This window comes from Lepidothrix coronata, unplaced genomic scaffold, assembly GCF_001604755.1.
Source record: "Lepidothrix coronata isolate B3197 unplaced genomic scaffold, Lepidothrix_coronata-1.0 Scaffold218, whole genome shotgun sequence".
Classification (NCBI taxonomy): Eukaryota; Metazoa; Chordata; class Aves; order Passeriformes; family Pipridae; genus Lepidothrix; species Lepidothrix coronata.
Window position 1 is genome coordinate 940,818 of NW_016690398.1, and position 21,036 is coordinate 961,853.

Here is a 21,036-nt window from a genome sequence, read left to right on the forward strand (position 1 = left end):
ACTCCTTGGGGACACCTTCCTATCATGGAATCATTCAGGTTGGAAAAGCCCTCCAAGACCATTAACCCAGCACTGCCAACCATGTCCTCAAGGGCCACAGCCTCAATTTTTTTTAACACTTCCAGCGATGGTGATCCCTCTGTTCCAGCCTGTTTCTGTTCCAGACAACCCTCTGAGTAAAGAAATCTTTCCTGCCTTCCAGTCTAACCTCCCCTGGGGCAACTTGAGGACATTTCTTCTGGTCCTGTCACTTGTTACCTGAGAGCAGAGGCCGACCCCCACCTGGCTCTGACCTCCTTTCAGGGTGTTGTAGAGAGCAAACTCTTGACAACTGAGTATCAAAAACCCTCTCAGAGAATAGTCAAACTGAGTATCAAAAACCCTCTCAGAGAAGGGGAGGAATGCTCTCCCTTCTCCCTGTAAATGGAGGGAACATGGAGAGGGTCTGCATTGTTTTCACAGTGCCATTTATGCCCTGAAAATAAATGTTATATCAGCACTTCCAGTACATGTAGGAGGAGGAGCAACAGCTCTGTAGAACAAATTCAATGTGTTCCCATATTTGTCCACTGAATTGTGTGTTCTCATTGCTGTAAATTTTGCATTAAATTATTTAGGTCAGCTTAAATTTGGAAAGCAACAGAATAAACACCATTTTTTTGCCTCATTTACATGTCTGTGATTATTGTGAAATGCTTTGCTTCCTAAATTAAAGTGATGCAAGCAGTCTGTCAGGAAAATAAGCAGCAATATTTTTTGGTTATACTTCTGAAAAGCTGGTTGTGACACTCTCTCATTAACCCAGCAGTAGGTGGGCACCTGGAAAGGGAAAATTCAGAAAACACTGGATATGTCCTAATTTTCTTGTGAATTAAAGAATATTTTGGGTCTTTGCCTAATGGTTTAAGTATATAGTGCTGCAGACATGGGCACTGCACACCTTTGGAGCTCTTGGGGTTGGTGTATCAATGTCCCTGATCCGGGGATTAAGGATTGCTAATGGCATGGAATGGATGCATTGTCAGGATACAGGGTATCACATTAAAAGTCATTAATAGCTCTGTCCTGTGCCCTGACATGATGCAATTCAGCAGCTGTCCCATGGAGAAACTCCTCAGGCATCCTGTCAAAGGTGGACATGCTAATAACTGGGATGGGACTGGCTCAGTGCATCCTGATGGTGCCAGAGCCCTTCCTTCTTCCCTCTCAGTGACTTGTCCTCAATGCCTGCCCTCATCCTACCTCTTGTTTTCGCTGCTGGGGAAATGCCAGAAGCTCCAGACTCCATTTTTGGCTGATCCTGTCGCAGGCAAACACCCCTCTGTTCCTCAGTGTACGGCAAGGAGCTTCCTATAAACAATTCCACATAACTGTCACCTCCCAGTGCCTTGCATTCCTTTGGTTATACACTGACAAATGTTGCTTTGTGGGTTTCAGTGTGTGTGAGTCCCATCTTTCTGCTCCCACCAGATGCCACTTATGTTAAATGGAAAGCTTTTTGTCACCAAGGCTGCTCATACTGATCTTCTTTGCATTACTTGAAAATCCTGACTGAAAATCCAGTCATGGAGTGGCCCAGCACAGCTTTCCAAGTGAAAGGTTTGCTCCATATAAATCTTTGAATGTTTGCTATGTCCCATGCTGGTTATTATCACTGATGGGGTGTTCACTGTGGGGTCATTGTCATTTCCAGCAAATATTTTGGGTTTACCATACTTGGAGAATCTCACCCCGTTATTCAAGTGAGGCTGTTGGCTGTTGGTGTTTTCCCACCTCAAAATTTTTGGGTGAGGAGGAGGAGGCTGCAATATGCCTTCCTTTCAGCCACTTTATTGAATAAATATCCATTGATGAACAGGAAGCACCTCTGTAGCCTCTGCTTTGAATCTGCTTCTGTCTGTTCTGGTATAATTATGTCAGCAAAAATTCATCAGTTTTACTCCTTACCCATCTTCTCTGGGAAAAGCTTCAAAGTTTCTCTGTAAAACATTTGGATTCAGCCCCTTTTCCTATTTTATGCACCAATACTTAATTTTTGTACAGATTTTTATCTATTGCTTTTCTTAGTGTTATGTTATTTTGTTGTTTTATGGCTGCTGTTAACATTTACTAGGGAAGCTATTTTTTACACTCTGCATGGGGACATCACTGCAGATTTTTTGGCTTCATGAATAGCCAACTAAAATTTGGGGTGCGTGGGGGGAGATGTAGAATGAAAAGAGGAGAGAAAAGGCAGCATAGGAAGGTTAGAAAATTGCTTTTCACTTTTCACATGGTTAAATCCTAAACACTGGTAAATGCCTTTTCACTGGGGAGGACAGCTCATATCTGATATAAGCACAAGTGTACTTGATCAGAAAATCAACACCACAGGCACTTCCATCTCTTTGTGCAACATTCCAAACCTTCCATGTTTTCAGCAGCTGGGGGTGGGATTTGCTTTTTTTTTTTTGGCGTGAACACGAAAATTAAACTCACTTGAACGCTTTCACTGAGCAAGCCTTAGCCATCCTGTATTCCTCCAGGGGCGCTGGGAATACACTCACAGTCTTTTCCAAACTAAATGACTCTGTGATTCTACTTTATGGAAGCTGTGCTCCTGTGGGATGGGCAGTGGAAAGCAATCCATGTAAATCTCACCCAGCAGCACCCACCCACCTACTTGTGGGTTTTCTTCAGTGTGAGTGAGTTGCTGCTTTGGCAGAAAGGAAGGCACAGGGGTTTGTGCCATGTTATTCCATCTGTGCCTCCTGAATCCATTTCCAGACCGAATCCTCACTACAACCTTTATTATGATTGATTATTGTGCACACAAGATTCACAGCTGTGCTGGTGGCTCCAACAAGAAGCACTGGCAGTTCCTGGGCAGGCTGCTCCCAGGTGGCTTTCCTGGGAGCCCAGGGATATTCTTCACTATCTTCCTTTGGATATTGCCTGTGGTGACTTCTAGAAAATGTAATCTCTGAATTCCAAGGGCTGACTTCTGTTTACTGTGGAAAATAGATGGAAATGCTTCTTTTATTCAAGATTACCATCACAAATTCTTTATTTTTAGTGATATGTTGAGAGAAAACCTACCACACTGCAGCTATAAAAGTGGGCTATTTAAAACAAACCAAAAAGAACAGTGTCTTAAAGTCCTGGGTGTCTGAATGCAATTCAGACTTTCTATGATCTTGGGCACATCTTTCAATTTCCCAGTATCCTCGGTCTGATAACTTAAATAGAAAGTCTTTCAGGTTGTAGACTGTATCTGTGCATTTTGTACTGAACCTGCCTTCAGGCAAAAGGGAGAGAATGAGCAGAGAGTTGTAACACTCCTGCAACCACTAAAACTGCCTCTCCTCCCCGAGGTCGGCAGGGTCTTCTCACAGTGCCAGGTTCTCTAGTGCTGCCCTGAAGTTTTCCTTCCCTGCTGCAACTCCTGCTAGGGGAAAATAGGCTTAGGGATCATTTTTGGTGTTAAAATGCTCCTACATGATAGAGGGAAAGGGACTGGGAGAAGTCAGTGCTGATTCAGGCTTGTACATTTTCCTTCGTGCAAACAAAGGTGAGAGGAAGGAAAGATAAGGTTATGGGGTGGGTGAAACCATCAGGGATCTGCATAGGGTGGGATAATCATAAGCAGACTGTACTGTTATTAAACTAATGTAGAATAACTCTATCTCCTTCATAATATAATGTTCTCTAATAGTTATACCTGATTAATATTTTAAGAACACTGTTGGAATTAATATGGGTTTAATATTTTGACTCGTGTCCTCAAAATTCGCATCGATCCTCACATTTGGAGCATCACATTATCCTTCACTTAATGTTATGTACTTAATATATAAACAGAGAGCAAGACCAGAGGGGGTCTCCTGTATTTTAGCACTCAGCCACCTGCTCTGACAAGGCTGTTGTTGAGGCAGATGGCCCCGTGATGGATTACCTGGGACTCACCAATCGCGGCGTCTCCCGAAACATTTGCACAGATGTTTGTAACGAGGTTTTCATGATTCCACAACACTTGCACATCCACAGAAGGAAGGGAAGTCCTTCTCTTGGGAAGTCACCCAGCCTGAGAAGTTTGCTGCTCTGGTGGCTCTGAGCTTTCATGACCCTGTGGCAGAGGACAGCCTGTGGTGCCCCAGCTGTGACAAAACAAGCGCAGCCTCTTCCAAGGTCCTTTGGTTTTTTCCCAAAGTTATATTTCTTTCCTGAAACACAAAGGCAAAGAGATCAAGTCTGCTGGGAATTATAGAAAATAAAGTAAAACTAGCTCTGGAATGTTTTTTTTTTTTTTGCCCTGATGCAATTTTAGTGCGGAAAAATGAAATGTGTGTCCTGATGTGGCCAACACAGAATCATTGTGGTTGGAAAAGCCCTCGAAGATCATTGAGTCCAACCACTAACCCAGCACTGCCAAGGCCACCATAAATCATGTCCATAAGTGCCACATCTACATGTCTTTTAAATCCCTCCATCAACACTTCCTTCCTTCTACTTGAGCAAAGCTGTTGGAAAGGGCTTTTCCAGCACAGGGGCTGCAGTGACCTCCCAAATCTCCTCTCCCAAAAGCTTCAGACCTACCACAGGGCACCAGTGGATCTGAAACTTTATCTCATGCCAAACACCTCGTTATTTCCACTAAAATCCACAGTTGTGACCCATTCAGGTGCTGTGACCCATTTTTGGGGCACACTGAACTTGTTTGCTTTGTAACTTCCCTCTCAGGACCTCCCAGCAGGTCCTGATGTCAGGCTCAATTCTTTCATTCCTGTTTTCACCACGCTGGATGAAATTGAAATCTGAAAACAGCAGTGACTTAAGAGAAACCTTTGAACATCCCTGTGGCATTTTTCATTAGAGATGTTCTTTCTCTCGTGGATGTAGAAACGGAAAGCCTAAAATAAAGAGTGAGAATTGGGAGGACTGGGGAGAATTCCCACCTTTCAGGTAGAAATTCTACTTTAGAGATGCAAAGGAGCTCATTGATCCACCAAACTTTTTAGTTATTCACGGAGTTTGGGTGTGAGAGACCATAATATCATAAACTTCAATCTGCTGTTGGCAGGTGACCATGGGAATTCAAATATCTTTATTTTAAACAATTAGAGCTTTACTGTTCATAGGAAAGAAATGGGGAAAAAAAGGTATATACTCAATTAATTAATCATCTGCAGAAATCTGAGAAACCTAACTTGTAATTTAATTAGCTTTAAAAAGCTCACACAAGATGAGCTCTTTGCTGAGGCTTCAATTTTGCCTATTTTCTTGCAAGGTAAACATCAGGCTATAATAATGTCATGAAAGACATATTTTGTACACATTAATCATATTTTATTGAATCTGATCCCCATATGAGACAAAATACTGAGTTATGTAATACCACAAGGAATTAAGAATACAAGAACATTCAAAAGAAATAATAATAATAATAATACCTTTATCTTTTAACTGGCTATATCTTCTCATTGGCTCTGATTTCTCCAAGACATTTATAAAAGTACAGACCATAATTGTGCTAATAAAGAGGAAATTATACTGATCTATAATTAGAGTAATAAGGAAAAAGGCACAGCAGATCATAATTGAACCAATAAGGGGAAAATATAATCATGTTTAATGGCTTATATGAGTGTTAGTGTCTCCTGTATACTTAATAAATTGGTATCTATTTTCCTGGTGTGTATCTAAGACACCTTTCCTAATATTATCAAATTACCCTTCAGATCCATTGTTGGGAACTTCTGCTCATCCTGGAAGGCACTCTGTGGTGAGGCTTCTTGGAATAATCAGAATAACAACAGAATTTCGGACAGGTCTGACCATCAGCTACAATCACCTGCAGCAACACCTCAGTTCTCTCCAGGTTTATTTAGGGTGTCCCTGGTTTACATCCATGGATATACAGAGATGTGTGGGCAGTAAGAGCAATCAGTCTCATACCAAACATATTTTCAAAAGAAATAAGGAAAGAGTTGAGAGGTGTAACCCTTTATCCAGTGTGGTCACTGGATTTGGGCATGAAAAGATGCTCTGCAAACTCAAACCAAAAGGCAGTGATTTATTTCCTAATACTCACAGTAGAATATCATGGCTGCAAGCCCCAAAGCTGAACATCAGTAGTTCTTTGCTGCCGCTGAGCTCCCTCTTCTGTGTTTTTATTTTTTACCTGAAAATTTCACAGCTTGCAGCTTTGATGTTTTTTCCCTGCGAGTCCTTGAGCTGTTAAGTGTCCCCTTCTCAGCAATCTTACCCCTGTCTGCAATTTCACCTTTTGCATCTTGTGCAGCTCGAGCTTACTTGTTTTTCCTCACAGCTTTTTTTTCTCCCAACGTGGTGGTTTTCTCAGAGGTCCCAGCCAAGGTCACACAGGTGCTCAGCGTGAAAATTCAGCCAGGGATCAGAGAGAGCTGAACCCTCCCGAGGGATGTTAGAGCTGGAGTTTAAAACAACCTCCCCACATCTTCACACAAGTGACATTACCTAGAGTTTAGCTATAATTTGCCTTTTGATTACCCTCCCAGCAATTAAAAAATAAGAATATTTCCTACTATTACATAGTATGAGCATGTAAATATTTCCCTGGACATGCCCACGCTTGGTATGTGACATCCTTTATTTTGAAGGGACATTTTCAAAGCTTTTCAGCCCAGTTATCCTCACAGGAGCCCAGATGCTCTTCCAGAACTGTTGGTGGCTTGGAAGGGCAGGACCAGCTCTGGTGAATGGGGCTCTTTGTGCACAGGTAGACCTTGAAAGCTCAGAGGGCTATGATCCTATGATAACATGGAATGTGCATGACTTAAGATATTAATAATTTCAAAAAAATCTGCATATGCTTAAATAATGTCCTGAAAGGCAACTAAATAATTAATTAAATAACAGCAAAAATATATTTTATAATATATATTGATTGTGTATTTCCATGTATGTTTATATATTTATATATAATAACTATAATTCTCTAGACTTCTTAGCCTGATAAATATCAACCTTCCCTGGAGCTGACCTTGGCTTTCACTTCTTAAGACACCTGGACAGACATCTCTTGTATCAAAGTTCCTATGACAGTGTGACACTGCTTTCACACACACACATGAAATAAGGAAAAGACACTTTTATAGTTTGTAGTGAACTTTAAGAACCTTAAACGAAAAAATCATATAACCTCATAAAACCTCATTAGATAGATGGATGGAGATATTTCAAGGTAACAGAATAAATATATATGTGTATGTATATATACAACACACACACACACACATAAATAAATATACACACACACACATATAGTATTCCATGCACTGGTTTATACCTCTTTTCCTTTCAAGCTCCCAAAGGATAACTGAGAAAACAACGATTCTACACAGAATTACAAAAGGCATTAAATGTATTTAAGCTCTAATTTTTGCCCAAGTATTTTTAGTAAGCTCAGCAATAACTAAAAGAAGTGTTTCCTTGTGCAGCACACAGTTGTGAAACTTTAATTTATATGTTAATTTTTTAATTAAAGGAAAAAATTATAGAAGAGGGTCTAGTTTTCTTTAAAAGTGCAGCATAATAGTCTAACATTAGACTGGAGGATAATAGTTGAGATGTCTAACAGCCCAACCACTCTTCCCCGAGGACACCCAGGTAACCCCAAGGCTGAATTCTGTGTTTTCTGCTGCCTCAGAAACAGCCTGAGACAGTCGATTCACTTATCCCAGGGTCACCTTGTCACAAAGGCTCCACATTTTGCATTTACTGAGGGTTCTGCCTGAGAGCAGGGGGTGTTTGGGTGCCCTGGGCACTGTAAAGGGGAGCAGACAGGGGTGAGGAGAGGGGAAGGCACAGCCCTGATGGCAGATGTAGGAAAAGGCAGACAATGCTGGGAAATAGATAAAGCCAGAAACTGCATTTTTAGTGTTTGAGTGTCCTGCGGTTTCTCTGCCGCTCAAGGCAAAGAGGTTTGAGAATGCAATGGTTAGTCACAAGCATCTGAAATACCTTATTTAAAAGTGGCCTCTGACAAGATTTAGGGCTTGTGATTCATTCCTCTGATGTCATGGAAATGAAAGAAATGTGTGTCAGCTGGCCATGTCTGCAAAGGGGGTAAAGAGGCATCAGAGAAAGGCAGTGAATGCACATCAGAGAACACTGAAATTGCCTTAATCTGAAGAGCATGATTTGGTGTTTCCTGCAGGAAACTGCACTTGAAAAGTTTTAATCAGCAAGAGTTGTCACTCGAGTTAATTCTGAATTAATCTTATTTTATCACTAAATATTTCTATTCGCATTGCTGACACAACAATCTTGGCTAAGAATTCCAAATTCCCAACTGGCAACTTTAATGGACACTCCCATGCTGAAAGCTTAGGGATTTATCACAGAATCATAGAATCCTTGAAAATCCTGGGTTGGAAGGGACCTTAAAGATCCTCCAGTTCCAACCCCTTGCCATGGTGGTTTAGGTTTAAACTGGGACATGCTCTCTCCAGTGAGCTTGTCCATGCAATACACCTAAAGGCAGACTGCAGAATTACCAGGAGAAATGAAATTATCATGATTTCTTAAACTTTCCTCTGTTAAAACACCATTTCCCATTCTAGCTTTAAAAAAAAACCCACTTGTACTCTCCATATTAAGGTCTATAAACTTCACACTTAACTTTTTATTTCTGCTTTATTCCTCTTCTCTGCATTGCCAAATATTGCTTTTGTGTAATTGAAACAGAGCTGTAGTTTGATTATTAAACAGGGAAAGTAATTGTATTTGGCTGTACAGGGGGAAGTAAAGGTGCTTCATAGAAAAAAAAAAACAAACTTAAAATGTGGAAAAGTTGTTTTTTTTTCAGAGCAGAAGTTGAGGGCAAATGCTCCTGGGGGGTAACAGTCCCACCACCAAGGAGTCACCTTCTAGTTTCATGGGGTGGCTCAGGGATATGGGTTTGACAAGACAGTTTGTAGGGAGGGTGTACATAATTTATTTCTCTTCTCCATCCCTCTTCTCTATTCATTTGTGCCCCAAAATAAGACCCTCCCCATGTTGTAGGACCTGACCTGTTGTTCAGCCTGGCTTTGTACCTGCAGTGTGGAATTCTGGTGGGAACAGTGTTTAGGAGGCTGGAGTAAAATGAGGGTATCAGATGTCCTAAGCACCGTGGGTGATTTCCTGTTGGGAGCCCAAGAAGACAGAAATCAGCATGTGGCACTGTCTGGGTCCCATTTTTAACCCCACCATCAGCAGAGGACCACGCAGAGCTCTGCCACAGCCCTGATGGCAGCGAGTCAAGTGACACACCTGATGCTTTGCCAGTTGTGACATGCCTGGGCAGAGGACACTCCTGTTTTATCTGCCACAGTTGCTTAAAACCAAAAATAACCACTCATGTTACAGTGCAAAGTTTGTGGTGGGTAACAAAGGTGCTGATCTCGGGCAAAAAAAGCCCAGGTGGGAGAGAGCTCTAAGCAAAGACGGGCAGGATTTATTATATTTGCAATTCTATTTATCTTTCCAGCTCCTAAACCAGCTGCCCCATGCAAAGGACACATCCCTGAGTTCCCCCAGCCCCCTGGAAGCTCCTGCCTGGTTTTGCCCAGCACGGGTGTCCCTCCATGGCATTCCCAGAGTGATCCCGTTATCCCGGGAGCAGATGCCGGGTGGGAAGCAGTGCCTGCCTGCAGATCAAGTTGCTGCTGCCAACTCTCGCGAGCTTTATGTCAGAAACACTTGATTATAATGTCAGCACTGGCCAATTTACAGGCTTAAAGCAGCAGCTGCACAACTGCATTTCCCTGAGGTACCCAAAGATCCCGACTCCTAAAAACTTTTGTAGCTCTTGTAATAGAAGTGGGGTAAGTGATTCTCTCTTTCCATGTCTCTGTCTGCCAGGAAAATTTACAGTTCAGCTTGATTTGTACGGGGATTGGGATCTTTTAAAACGTTCTGCTCTGCCCATTTGTTGCTCTCCTGGGAAAACTCCCTCTGCTCTGGGAATGCGGCGTGTGTATCCAACCTCAGGATTATTCAAGGGATCCTGGGCTAAGTAAATTAAGCTGAGCTAGAAATCACTTATTAATTCAACCGTCTTTCCTATTTAAATAGTGATTTTATAGCCCTGTGTATAGATTTTTTGGCTGGGTAGGGATTTGCAAGGGGAGGAAACAGTCATTGAAATAAACAGTGTTCCCTTGCTGAATAAGAATGCAAAAGTAGAGTCTGTTTAACTTTTGCTGGAGGAAACTACTCCAGCAGCAGCTTTTTAAAATATGCAAATACATTGTAGGATATAACTACGCTGGGTTAATGTTGATGAGCTAAAGCAATTTCTGACCCTTTTACTCTCATAGTAATAATCAAGTCATGTTTGTTTTGCTCAGTGTGCTTTACACTGCTGAGTTTGGTTTAAAGCAGCATTAAAAACCTTATTAAATGTAATATTTGCCATGCAGTCGAGGTGTAATAATAATCCCCTGTCACTGCTTCTGTTAATATTGGCAGAGTAGCTTGAGACAAGTCCTTTCATTCACTAGTACGAAACTTCTGTGTTTTTCAAGCTTGATCTGCTTCTAACTTTTTCTTTGAAATTTGCAGAGCTAATTTAAAAAGTACCCAACTGATTTTTTGTTATTATTATTTTTTCTTTCTAATATTCTTGTTTAAAACTTCTTCAGTTTCATATCTTGCAATGCTACAGTGTTTTCCTCCCATCCCATTCCTTTCTTAACTAACAGGAAAGTGCATGGGGGAATTAATTTTAATTACTATTGAAATAGTAAAAGCTTTAGAAACTTTAAAGCCTCTTGCTTTTCTTAGTGTTATTTTCTCTTCATATCGACAATATTTGAAATATCTTATTATTTCCAGCTTGTTGTTGTGGTTTGGCCCTGATCTTTCTTCACATGTTCAGTGAAGTGACAGTGTCAGTGAAGCAATGAATGTACAGAAGTAACTTCTCCCATTTCACAGTGGTATTGGGTGCTCAAATACCCAACTAGATCCCTAATATTAACATTCCTCTCAGTCATCCGAGTTTCCTTGGATGCCTTCATCCCTTCTCCATCCCTTCTCCATCATCATCCTTCTCCCAGCTCTAGTGGGCTTTTAGGATCTTGGTGGAAGAGTTTGGGTCTGGTTTCGCAGAGGGGCTGAGATGAGCCCTGGGGTGCTCAAAACCAGTGAAGTTTTAAGAGCAGATTTACTGAGCAAACCAGGTTATTTTTCTCTCCTCTCATTCCGTGGCATCTCTTAAATCTTCTTGAGAAAATTTCAAAATTAAACACACCGTGTTAAAAAGTGATCCCAAGTGAGAGTAGAGTCTGTGTCGGTTTGGCAGGCTGGAAATATTCAGCAGACTGGTTAAGTTATGCCAAATTCTCTCAAAGACAGCGGGATTTAGGCTTGAGTGTTTTAGCAAACTAGGGTAACTAAATACAGGCTCTTGCTTTGGTCCTTGTGGGGGTTTGGGCTGGATCTCAGGAAAAGGTTCTTCCCTTTGGAAGGTGGTTGGGCACTGAACAGGCTCCCCAGGGCAGTGGGCACAGCCCCAAGGCTGCCAGAGCTCAAGGGGCAGGGTGGGATTGTTGAGGTGTCTGTGCAGGGCCAGGGGTTGGACTGGATGATCCTTGTGGGTCTCTTTCAACTCAGAATATTCTATGATTCTCTAAGGCCACAAAGGGAGAGGAGCTAAATGCCACTAACTGATGTGAGTGAGCCTTCTCTCCGTGCCAGAGCGAGTCTTGCTCACCCAAACTCCTTGGGAAATGCTGGACCACATGAGTTGACAACTCACATCTCTAAAATTGAGCAAACAGGGGTAACTTGCAGATTTCTGCAAGTCAAGCTGAAGGTGGAGTGTGACACCAACTCTGTTGTTCCCATTCACCACCTTATCTATTTTTTTTAACACGGCAACAAGATAAAACAACATGTTCCTGCTTATAAAATTTATCTATTTTCTATCTGTTTTGATGAATGATAAAAATATCCTTGAAGATTCCCCCCTGCTCCTTTGGTGCTGTCTCAAAGTTAGGAACCTCTTTGCACAAAATATTCCCTTTCCCCCCCCTCTGCATTTTCTTTCCAAGAACAGGCTAACAATCAGAAGGAGCTCAAACTAGGCCACAGCTGTATTTTCCATACAAATTGGCCTCATTCCTTTTAAGGACACAAATTCTCCTCATTAACAAAGAGTGCCCTGTTTAAAGGGGCAGGACAGAGTACATGATGTACTACAGGGCAACAAGCGAAAAATAGAAGGGAGCTTTGTTGAGCATTTTCAGATATGTAAACCACAGAAATGGATTTATGCAAATAGTCTTTGTCTGCATTTTCACTTTCAAGAGGACAGTACTATGGTTTTATAGCATTTGAGGAGGTTGGGGTAAATCAGACTATTAGTACTTATATGTGGTATATAATCAGCTTTTATTCCCCCAGCTTTTAGATAATACTAATTATCACTTGGAAAGGTTCTCAGGAACCAATGAGTGGACAATATGTAAATTTTTAGGCATCATCTACATGTATTCAAAGGTCCTTGATGTTTTAGCATTTTAATGTTCATTCTAAGTAGCAGAAGTTTGATTACTACTTTGTAGGACTCTGATGGTTGTAAACTTGCTTGAACTCCTCTAGAGAAACAAGATTTTGAAAGACATGACTCATTTAAGTCTTGACTAGCATTTAAGTCACCTGCTAACTGGAGTAATCAGAGCCTGTTTATATGACTTTACCTTCCCTGGTCTGGCTCATTCAGTTCTGTGTTTTTTAGCAACAGAATTTGTCTGAAGTACTGACTAAATACAAAATACCAAACACAGTCTTTGCAACACAATGGACAAACGAGAATTTATGGTCAAATACTTCTGAGCTTTGTGCAGCAGCACCATCTTATTTTCAAAGCCCCTGGGATGGCCTACACCCTTATTTAATAGCTCATTTTGGCTCTGGTAGTAACATATTGCAACACTAATTCTGAATTTCTTTTTCGTGTGTTTCAGGCATCATGGTTTGGGCAAATGGTCCAAGTCTCTCTACCAGGTTTCTGATGTGGTTTCTTCTCCTGTACATGTTCATCAGGAAGGTGGTGCCTGAAGACAACATCATTACAACCAAGAAAGGAAGGGTCAGAGGGACAAACCTGCAGGTCCTGGGGGGAACTGTGACAGCCTTCCTTGGAATACCTTATGGACAGCCACCCATGGGCAGACTGAGGTTTCAAAAGCCAGAACCTCGGGAGAAGTGGTCGGATGTTTGGGACGCCACAAAACACGCCAACTCCTGTTACCAGCATATAGATACAACTTACCCGGGGTTTGCTGGATCAGAGATGTGGAACCCAAAAACTAACCTGAGTGAAGACTGCTTGTACCTTAATGTGTGGGTTCCTTCTCCCAAGCCCAAGAATGCAAGTGTCATGGTGTGGATTTACGGAGGTGGCTTCGAGTCTGGGTCCACTGCCCTGCCTGTCTACGATGGAAAGTTTCTGGCCAGGGTAGAAAGGGTTGTCGTGGTTTCCATGAACTACAGGGTCGCTGCATTAGGATTTTTGGCTTTGCCAGGAAACCAGGAAGCTCCTGGAAATGCAGGTTTGTTTGATCAAAGGTTGGCCCTTCAGTGGGTGCAGGAGAACATAGCAGCCTTTGGAGGCAACCCAAAAAGCGTGACGATATTTGGGGAGAGCGCTGGCTCAGCCTCTGTCAACTACCACCTCCTTTCCCCCAAAAGCCATCCTTTATTCACCAGAGCCATCATGCAGAGTGGATCTGCCAATGCCCCTTGGGCTGCAATCACAGCATCTGAAGCCAGAAACAGAACAGTGGCTTTAGCTAAACAGCTCCAGTGTCCCACCAGCAACGAGACAGAGCTAATTCTCTGCCTCCAAGACAAGGACCCGAAGGAAATACTGGAGAACGAAATTTTTACTGTTCCAGGCGGCTCTTTTCTGCAAGTATATTTTTGTCCAACGGTGGATGGCAATTTTCTCTTAGACATGCCAGAAAAATTGATTGAGAAAGGCCTTTTCAAACAAACACAGATCTTAGTGGGTGTTAACAAAGATGAAGGGTCAGGATTTCTAGCATATGGAGTCCCTGGCTTCAGCAAGGATAGCAATGGCTTGGTCAATAAAACCCAGTTTGAGACAGCCTTAACTCTGGCCTTCCCAGGGGTGAGCAAACTTGCAATAGAATCCATAATCTTTCAGTACACGGACTGGGAAAACGAGCACAAGCCAGAGCACTACTGTGATGCCGCGGACGACGCCGTCGGGGACTACAACATAATCTGTCCTGTCATGGAATTCAGCACAAAATTCGCCCAGCTGGGAAACAACGTGTTCTTTTACTTCTTTGAACATCGATCCTCCAAGCTGCCTTGGCCTGAGTGGATGGGAGTGATGCATGGCTACGAGATTGAGTTTGTGTTTGGGTTGCCCCTGGAGAGAAAGGTGAATTACACCAAAGCTGAGGAAATCTTGAGCCGCTCCATGATGAGAGACTGGGCAACTTTTGCCAAAACTGGGTAAGTTTACTGTGGAAATTGGTTTGATTTTTGCCTGTTGTTTCACCAGCGGAAAAAGCTTAATGGTTTTGGTGCTGCCTGGAATGCTGAGAAGAGATTTATTGTTCAGTTATTCAAAATTCCTATTTTAGTTCTGCTAAAAACACTGTCTTAATAAAATAAACTGTTGATGTGCTGCTCACAGTATTGGATAAGCTTAAGAAAACAATATTTATCCACCCATAAAAGCAAGTACAAAACATTTCTTTTGCCATAGCAGCAGTGGTTACAAAGGAAGGTAATGGTTTCAAGTACTAGAAACATAATATTTCAGACTCTGGGAAACAGAGAAGTAGGAGCAGAAGTAGGAGCAAAAAACCCAATTTCCTTGAAGAAGTAATTTGATCAGAACATGCAGGTTTCTAATATAGAGGTGTGTTATGTACACATGATGAAGAGACTGGGATTTCAGGACATGCTTCCCAGAAAGCCTCTCTTTCCATGTGTGCTGCGAGGAGGAGCCTGGGCCTCACTGATCCTGATGACAAATCACTCCCTATTTCCATTCGACTCATCTGTAAGCGAAATTTCCAATTGACTCACCTTGTCCAAGCCTGGACAAGAAGCAAATCAGAATATTTCATTTGGATGTTTGAGATGGATTAAATACAACCCCTCGTTAGGTGCCTTCTGCTGGTGTCCAGGAGAAGTGAGGCAGCCCCTGCTCTGCTCAGCAGAGTTTTGGGCTCTCAGTGCAACACTCAGTGGGAAATGAAAACATTTCAGAGCAATAAGAAAACCATCCAATGCTGCAGTCATGTGTGATTAGTCTCAAGGCTGCAAACCTGATGAGATGGGGAGGGATCTTGTGTTCCAGAAGCTCGGTTTGTGCTCTCTCCTGAGAAAATCATATATATAAAACTATTTAGAACTCACAACCAAACACTTAATTCACACTACAAAGTGTTTATTTAACTTGAATTTCAAAATTGTGCATTAATTCTGTTTCTAAGGTGAAAACCATTCCTTGGATTTATATATAGATTTGTAAAGGCTGAAATCAGCGTTGTAACAGGATCTAATTAATTTTCTTAGTAGATTAGAAACCAGGGGAGACCACTGTGCTCATTTAGTCCATACAACCTTGTACTAACTCAAAACACAGGTAGGACTTACACATTTCCAGTGATTAAAAACCCAGAACAAACACTGGTAGGTTGTTCTACAGTTTAATTACATTTAAAAGGGTTAGAGTTATAAAAATAAGTTTTGTCTCTAGTCTGAATTTGCCTATTCTACTTCTACTTTTTCCAAGCACTATGTTTTGTTTGACAATTTTTAAGCTTTATTTTATGATTTTTTCCATATAGAGATAAATATCTTTATTAAGGGTCTTTTCAAATAATCCTTAATAACCCTTAATACTTTTTAATTTTTTTTTGTTAAATAAACCAGGTTGTACTCTTAAGCCTTTCACTATAATGTGGGTTTTCTTCCAATTCCTTAAATAATAACTCTCCACCTTTAAACCTGTGATTCATCAACGCCTTGTTGGAACTTTCCTTGTTGGAATTAAACACTGTTGTCCCCAAGGTGTTGTAATTAAAGGTGTCATCTATCCCTTCTAGTTCAACCTGATAGTCCCTGCTTACTCATCCAAGGGTTGCCTTGGTTTTCGTGTTATCTAAGATGTGATTGATTGATTGATTGATTACCTTGGTTTGTAGGAATATTAATTACCTTAACAACTCCTATCCCCTTTACATGTTTGGACCTTGTAATATTTCTTTTACCATAAGTGGTGAGCTTATTAAAACTCAGAAAGCAACAGTACTCATCAATGCACAGTGTTTTTATACAGGTTTTATTATTGTGAAGTGTCTTTAGGTCCTTGGTGGAGAGCAAAGTGAGTGAAGGCTCCTTATTACACACTCCAGCCCTACAGGAGTTTGAGATCAGGATCCTACATCAGAGAGAGTAGATCTTTCCATTAAACACAAGTATTTCTTAAAAAGAAAATTCAGGTCCCTACTAAATTTTGCAGAACTATATTTACAGTTCTGTGAACCCCTTTTTTACCCTGGATTATATATATATGTATATAGTTAATTTTCATCTACATAATTTTTGTGTGTATATATATATATATATATATATATATATATATATATATATATATAAATCTCAATAATCTGTTGTGCAAACAGAGGACACTGACCCTGTCACTGTAGCCTGCTAAAAATAGACAACACAAGGTACATTCAGGTTGAAGTTTGCAGAAGACAGTCCTGTCATCTAGTCTGATTATCATTCACACTATAATTAGATTACCCTACAGATTGAATTTCAAGTGGTTTCCACAGCAAACAGCAAAATAATCCCTCTCTTTGCTTCCACACAAGTATCAAAAGCATCACTATTTGGATAAACAATAAAATTGTGCAATTTTTGTAACAGTAAAAGGTGAGGATTAACCCACTATATGACACTTTAATCCCTGAGCAGAGCACAGACACCTCAGGCTCTGTTACACATTATTCATAGTGTACAATGGGTGGGGAAGTAATAAAAATTGCTAAAAATTCCAAGATTAATAAGTGATTCTTGTTTTCCTGGCGTATTTGAGCACATGGTAAACATTTATAAAGAACTGGGGAAGCCCTGCTTTGATATAATGTTTATAGGAAACTCTGGCATGATCAAAGGGCAAACCTCTGAGGGGAAAATTACCATTGATGTCTCCAGCAGATGAGGAGAAAATCAAGCAGAAAAGATGAAAATGAGAAATATTGTACAGCACTCTTTTTAGTGAGGGCGTTTGACCTAATATTCTAATGTGCAGAAGTACAAAAGCACAAGGGAGGGAAGAGGAGACTGCAGAGGGAAGGAGATGAGGTAGAGTCAACAAAACTGGGAGAAATCATATTTTTCCTGGTGTTTTCTGACTGGGAGGGACTGAGAGGTGGCAGAGCTGTTTCTCAGAGGAGTCTTTGAGCCCAAATTTTGACCTTAGTGGTCTTTCTTTTTTATTCTCGTGTGAGGAATGAAATTGGTGATAGAAAAAGTTAAAAATATGCACTTTAGGAGCATTTTCTGCTTCTGTCATTGTTTAACCCCAGGCAGCACCTAAACCCCAGAAAACTGCTCACCCACTCCCCCCCCAGTGGGATGGGGGAGAGAATCTGAAGGGTAAAAGCAAGAAAACGCCTGAGAAATGCCCAAAGTTATGTAAGAACAAAAGCAAAGTTGTTAGGGAGAAAAGGAGAAGTGATTCCTTCAAAGCATCCCAAGAGTATATGTGAAATTCTTGATTTCTGCCTTTCTCAGTAAGTAAAAGGAGACTGTCAGCCAGCCCAAGGCTTTCCCAGTCCACCCCCACCCCTATCAGTAGCAGATGCAATTTTCCAAATCTCCAGGCACTGCTTATTTCACATTCTTGCTAAAAATAATATCAGTGATAAGTGACCACTTTTCCTGGAAAATTACAGGCATCAAGAATTTTTATTTGTGAATATGAATAGGGAATGGCAGATGCAGATGATTCAGTAGGAGACAGGAGCAAATATCTGAAGTTAGGTGCTGTTGTTATACTCCAATATCCCTCTTCTGGACCCCTGGGAATAGTGTCACTTTTAGGAATCTGTCATATATTTACACAGTCTGTAACACCTGTGAAGATCCTGTTGAGATGGTCTTCTTTGACAATCAGCCTTTGCTTTTCAGCCACGAGAGTCCCTGCAGATCCATTATCCACACTAGGATTCCTCAGCCTGGGAATCCCTTGATGCTGGGGAAGCCATTACTACCTGATTGTCTGCAGGATTTACCCAGAGAAATAAGGTTATTTTTTATAACATAGTCGTAGAATAGTTGAATTGGAAGGGACCTTAAAGATCATCTTGTTCCAAACCCCTCCCATGGGCAGGGACACCTTCCACTAGACCAGGTTCCTCCAACTGGCCTTGGACACTTCCAGGGATGGGACATCCACAGCTTCTCTGAGCAACCTGTGCCAGGGCCTCCCCACTCTCACAGGGAAGGATTTCTTCCTCATATCCAATCTAAACTTACTCTAAGTCAGGTTAGAGCTATTCCTCCTTGTCCTGTCACTCCAGGCTCTTATAAAAAGTCTCTCTCCATCTTTCTTGAAGTCCCCTTTCAGGTACTGGAAGGCTGCAATTAGGTCACCCCAAAGCTTTTCTTCTGAACAATCCCAATTATCACATCATCTAGTATTATATTATAGTATAGTACAGTATAATGTAGTATGAAGCATTATATTATATACTATTCTATCACACCATATTATTCATTGCATCATAGATTTATCACGTCACATAGTTTGAGAAGAATGAAAAAAAAAAAAGCCAATGACCTTTTGGGTCTGAACGTGGAGTATTGTGGTGAAAGGACATACTGGGAAGCCCATGGGATTCCTGGCAGGAATGTTCAGGGTCAGCCCTTTGGATTATTGCCAGCTAATGCTGCCCCTGATGCTCTGGACAGAGCACAGGACATAGGGGAGCCCCCACCCTGGAGCTGTGGCCAAGCAGAGTGACAGTGTGGGGGATTCACCCCCCAGTTAAACACTTCCAGTGTCTCTTCCCTCAGAAATATCCAATATGCCCATGATTTACTTCCAAAGCAGATCTAAGGAATCAGGGGCACAGATTATCCCTTGGGATCTTGGAAGGAGGGAGAGAGTCCACAGGCAGGGATGAGTTGGCTGAGCAGTGTGAGGTCAGTCTGGAGATGGATACTGATGTCCATGAAGGTGCGGAGAAATTAAACTACTAATAAACTGCCCATGATTTCCTGGGACTGGAAGCAAAAGCTTCCAGGAATGATAATTCTATTCTATCACTTGAAAATTTCTGCTATTTCATTATATAATAATTTTTCATGGCTGAACTTTTGGTATCAAGTAGGGTTGACCAAATATCCCCATTTTTCTTCGTGCAGTTAATGTAATTTCATAAAATACTTTTTTTTTTTTTGCATGTATTTGATCCTTGAAAGAACAATATTTTCATCATACACTCAAAAAAAATCTCTGTTCTACCAGCAAGGGAAGAAAGAGACTTATTACTCCTGCTGTCTGAATAAATCAAGCATAATAAAATATTTGGGTTATAAGAAAGAACAGATTCCAAAATCAATGCATTTGATTTACACTGGGAGTTTAAATTCCTCCCTTTACCTTGACCCAGGGTCTCCTCAGCTTATTCTTGTATTTAAGAACATTGGCAGTTGAATATCAATTGTTAGCCTTAAAATCATTTGATAAAATACCACATATCATCAAATTGGACAGAGATGTGGTCAAATTGGATTCAGCAGGAAACCACAGTGTGATGTCACATGGATCAGGCTCAGCATGATCATGTTCATGTGTAAATAACATTCATTTTAACAATAATGTCAGTTTTCAGTGGCCTTCTCCTGAGTTCTTTCCAGCACACTTTATTCTAAGCTCCACCTGTGATGAAAAAAAATCAAATTTCTCTTTTTAAAAACTTTTAAAGTTCAATTCTTTGCTGCACTTCTGTTATTCTTCAGAAAGCTTTCAAAAGTAAAGTGACACTAACAGCTACTATCAATCAGAAAGCAGCAGAATTCTCTGCCACCTCGAGGAAGGAGAAGTTTTATTTAACATGAAAAACTAGATGGCCCCCAAATCAGTGGGCACCAAGTTATGCTTTTCCCGTTACTTTCTTCATTTATTTTGGCAACTGTGTTCTTTAGTCATGAGACAGACAAACTAGATGGGATGAGAACTCAAATGAGGGTGCAGCGGAACACACAAAGATAATATTTTTTTAAGGCTTTGTGAAAAATGTTTTGGATAAAAGGAAACGGGCAAAACTTGTCTGGCTGCCAGTTTAACAACTGCTGAAACAAATCTTTGCAGCTTTTTTCTATAAAGTGAAGCCTTTGAAATATTTCCTGCTATGTTTTAGGGGAATTTGTGAGGCTTTGATTGTCCCACTAAAGCTCTGAAGCACTTTGTCTGGTTATTATTGCCTTTCCCTGATGTTCCTCTGGTAGACATATAATAAATTTCAGTGCTTTTGTTACCAACTTATCACAACCTGTTTATAGAGAGTAGTTTCAGACCAGTGAGAACAAAACCAACAGCCTCATATAGAGTCCAGACAGCAGTTGAACTGGGGACCTATATACTCTATATGGCAAGGACTGAATATAGTGGCAAAAAGTAAAAATAAAAAACTCCAACCACTTTTAATTTTCTTATACTTCAGGAAGTAGGAAGTTTTATGTACCACTAAGCCACTTGAAGGTCAGAAATTCATTGTGGGCTGTATTTCTTCCAGGGAGCCACATGGAGAGAGGAAGGTGGTTGGGTTGGAGCCACTTTGATCCTCACAGGGTCTTCAAACACACCAGAGCCAGAACTCAGGGGCACCAAGAGGAGACTTTTCCTGAGGCTGATGTTCCTGACATCTCACATTCATCTAGAAAAAGTCATTTTTCATCTTAACTAGTGATTTTCCCTGATAAGGTCAAGAATCCTGAACAAAAGATTTCTGGATGTGATGT

General features: G+C 41.1%; 1 protein-coding gene across 2 annotated transcripts in view; it reads left to right on the plus strand.

Moving 5' to 3' along the window:
• The window catches only part of BCHE (butyrylcholinesterase), a 50,620-nt gene that overhangs the window by 9,728 nt on the left and 19,856 nt on the right, over positions 1-21,036 (plus strand). The window contains exons 1-2 of one of the 2 annotated variants that reach the window (XM_017833603.1): positions 9,592-9,827; positions 12,975-14,496. In XM_017833603.1, the coding sequence (XP_017689092.1) occupies positions 12,980-14,496 (1,517 nt within the window). In that variant the 5' untranslated portion in view covers positions 9,592-9,827; positions 12,975-12,979. Of the gene's footprint in view, positions 1-9,591; positions 9,828-12,974; positions 14,497-21,036 lie in introns of those variants that run through there. The other variant, XM_017833602.1, reaches the window with a different exon arrangement.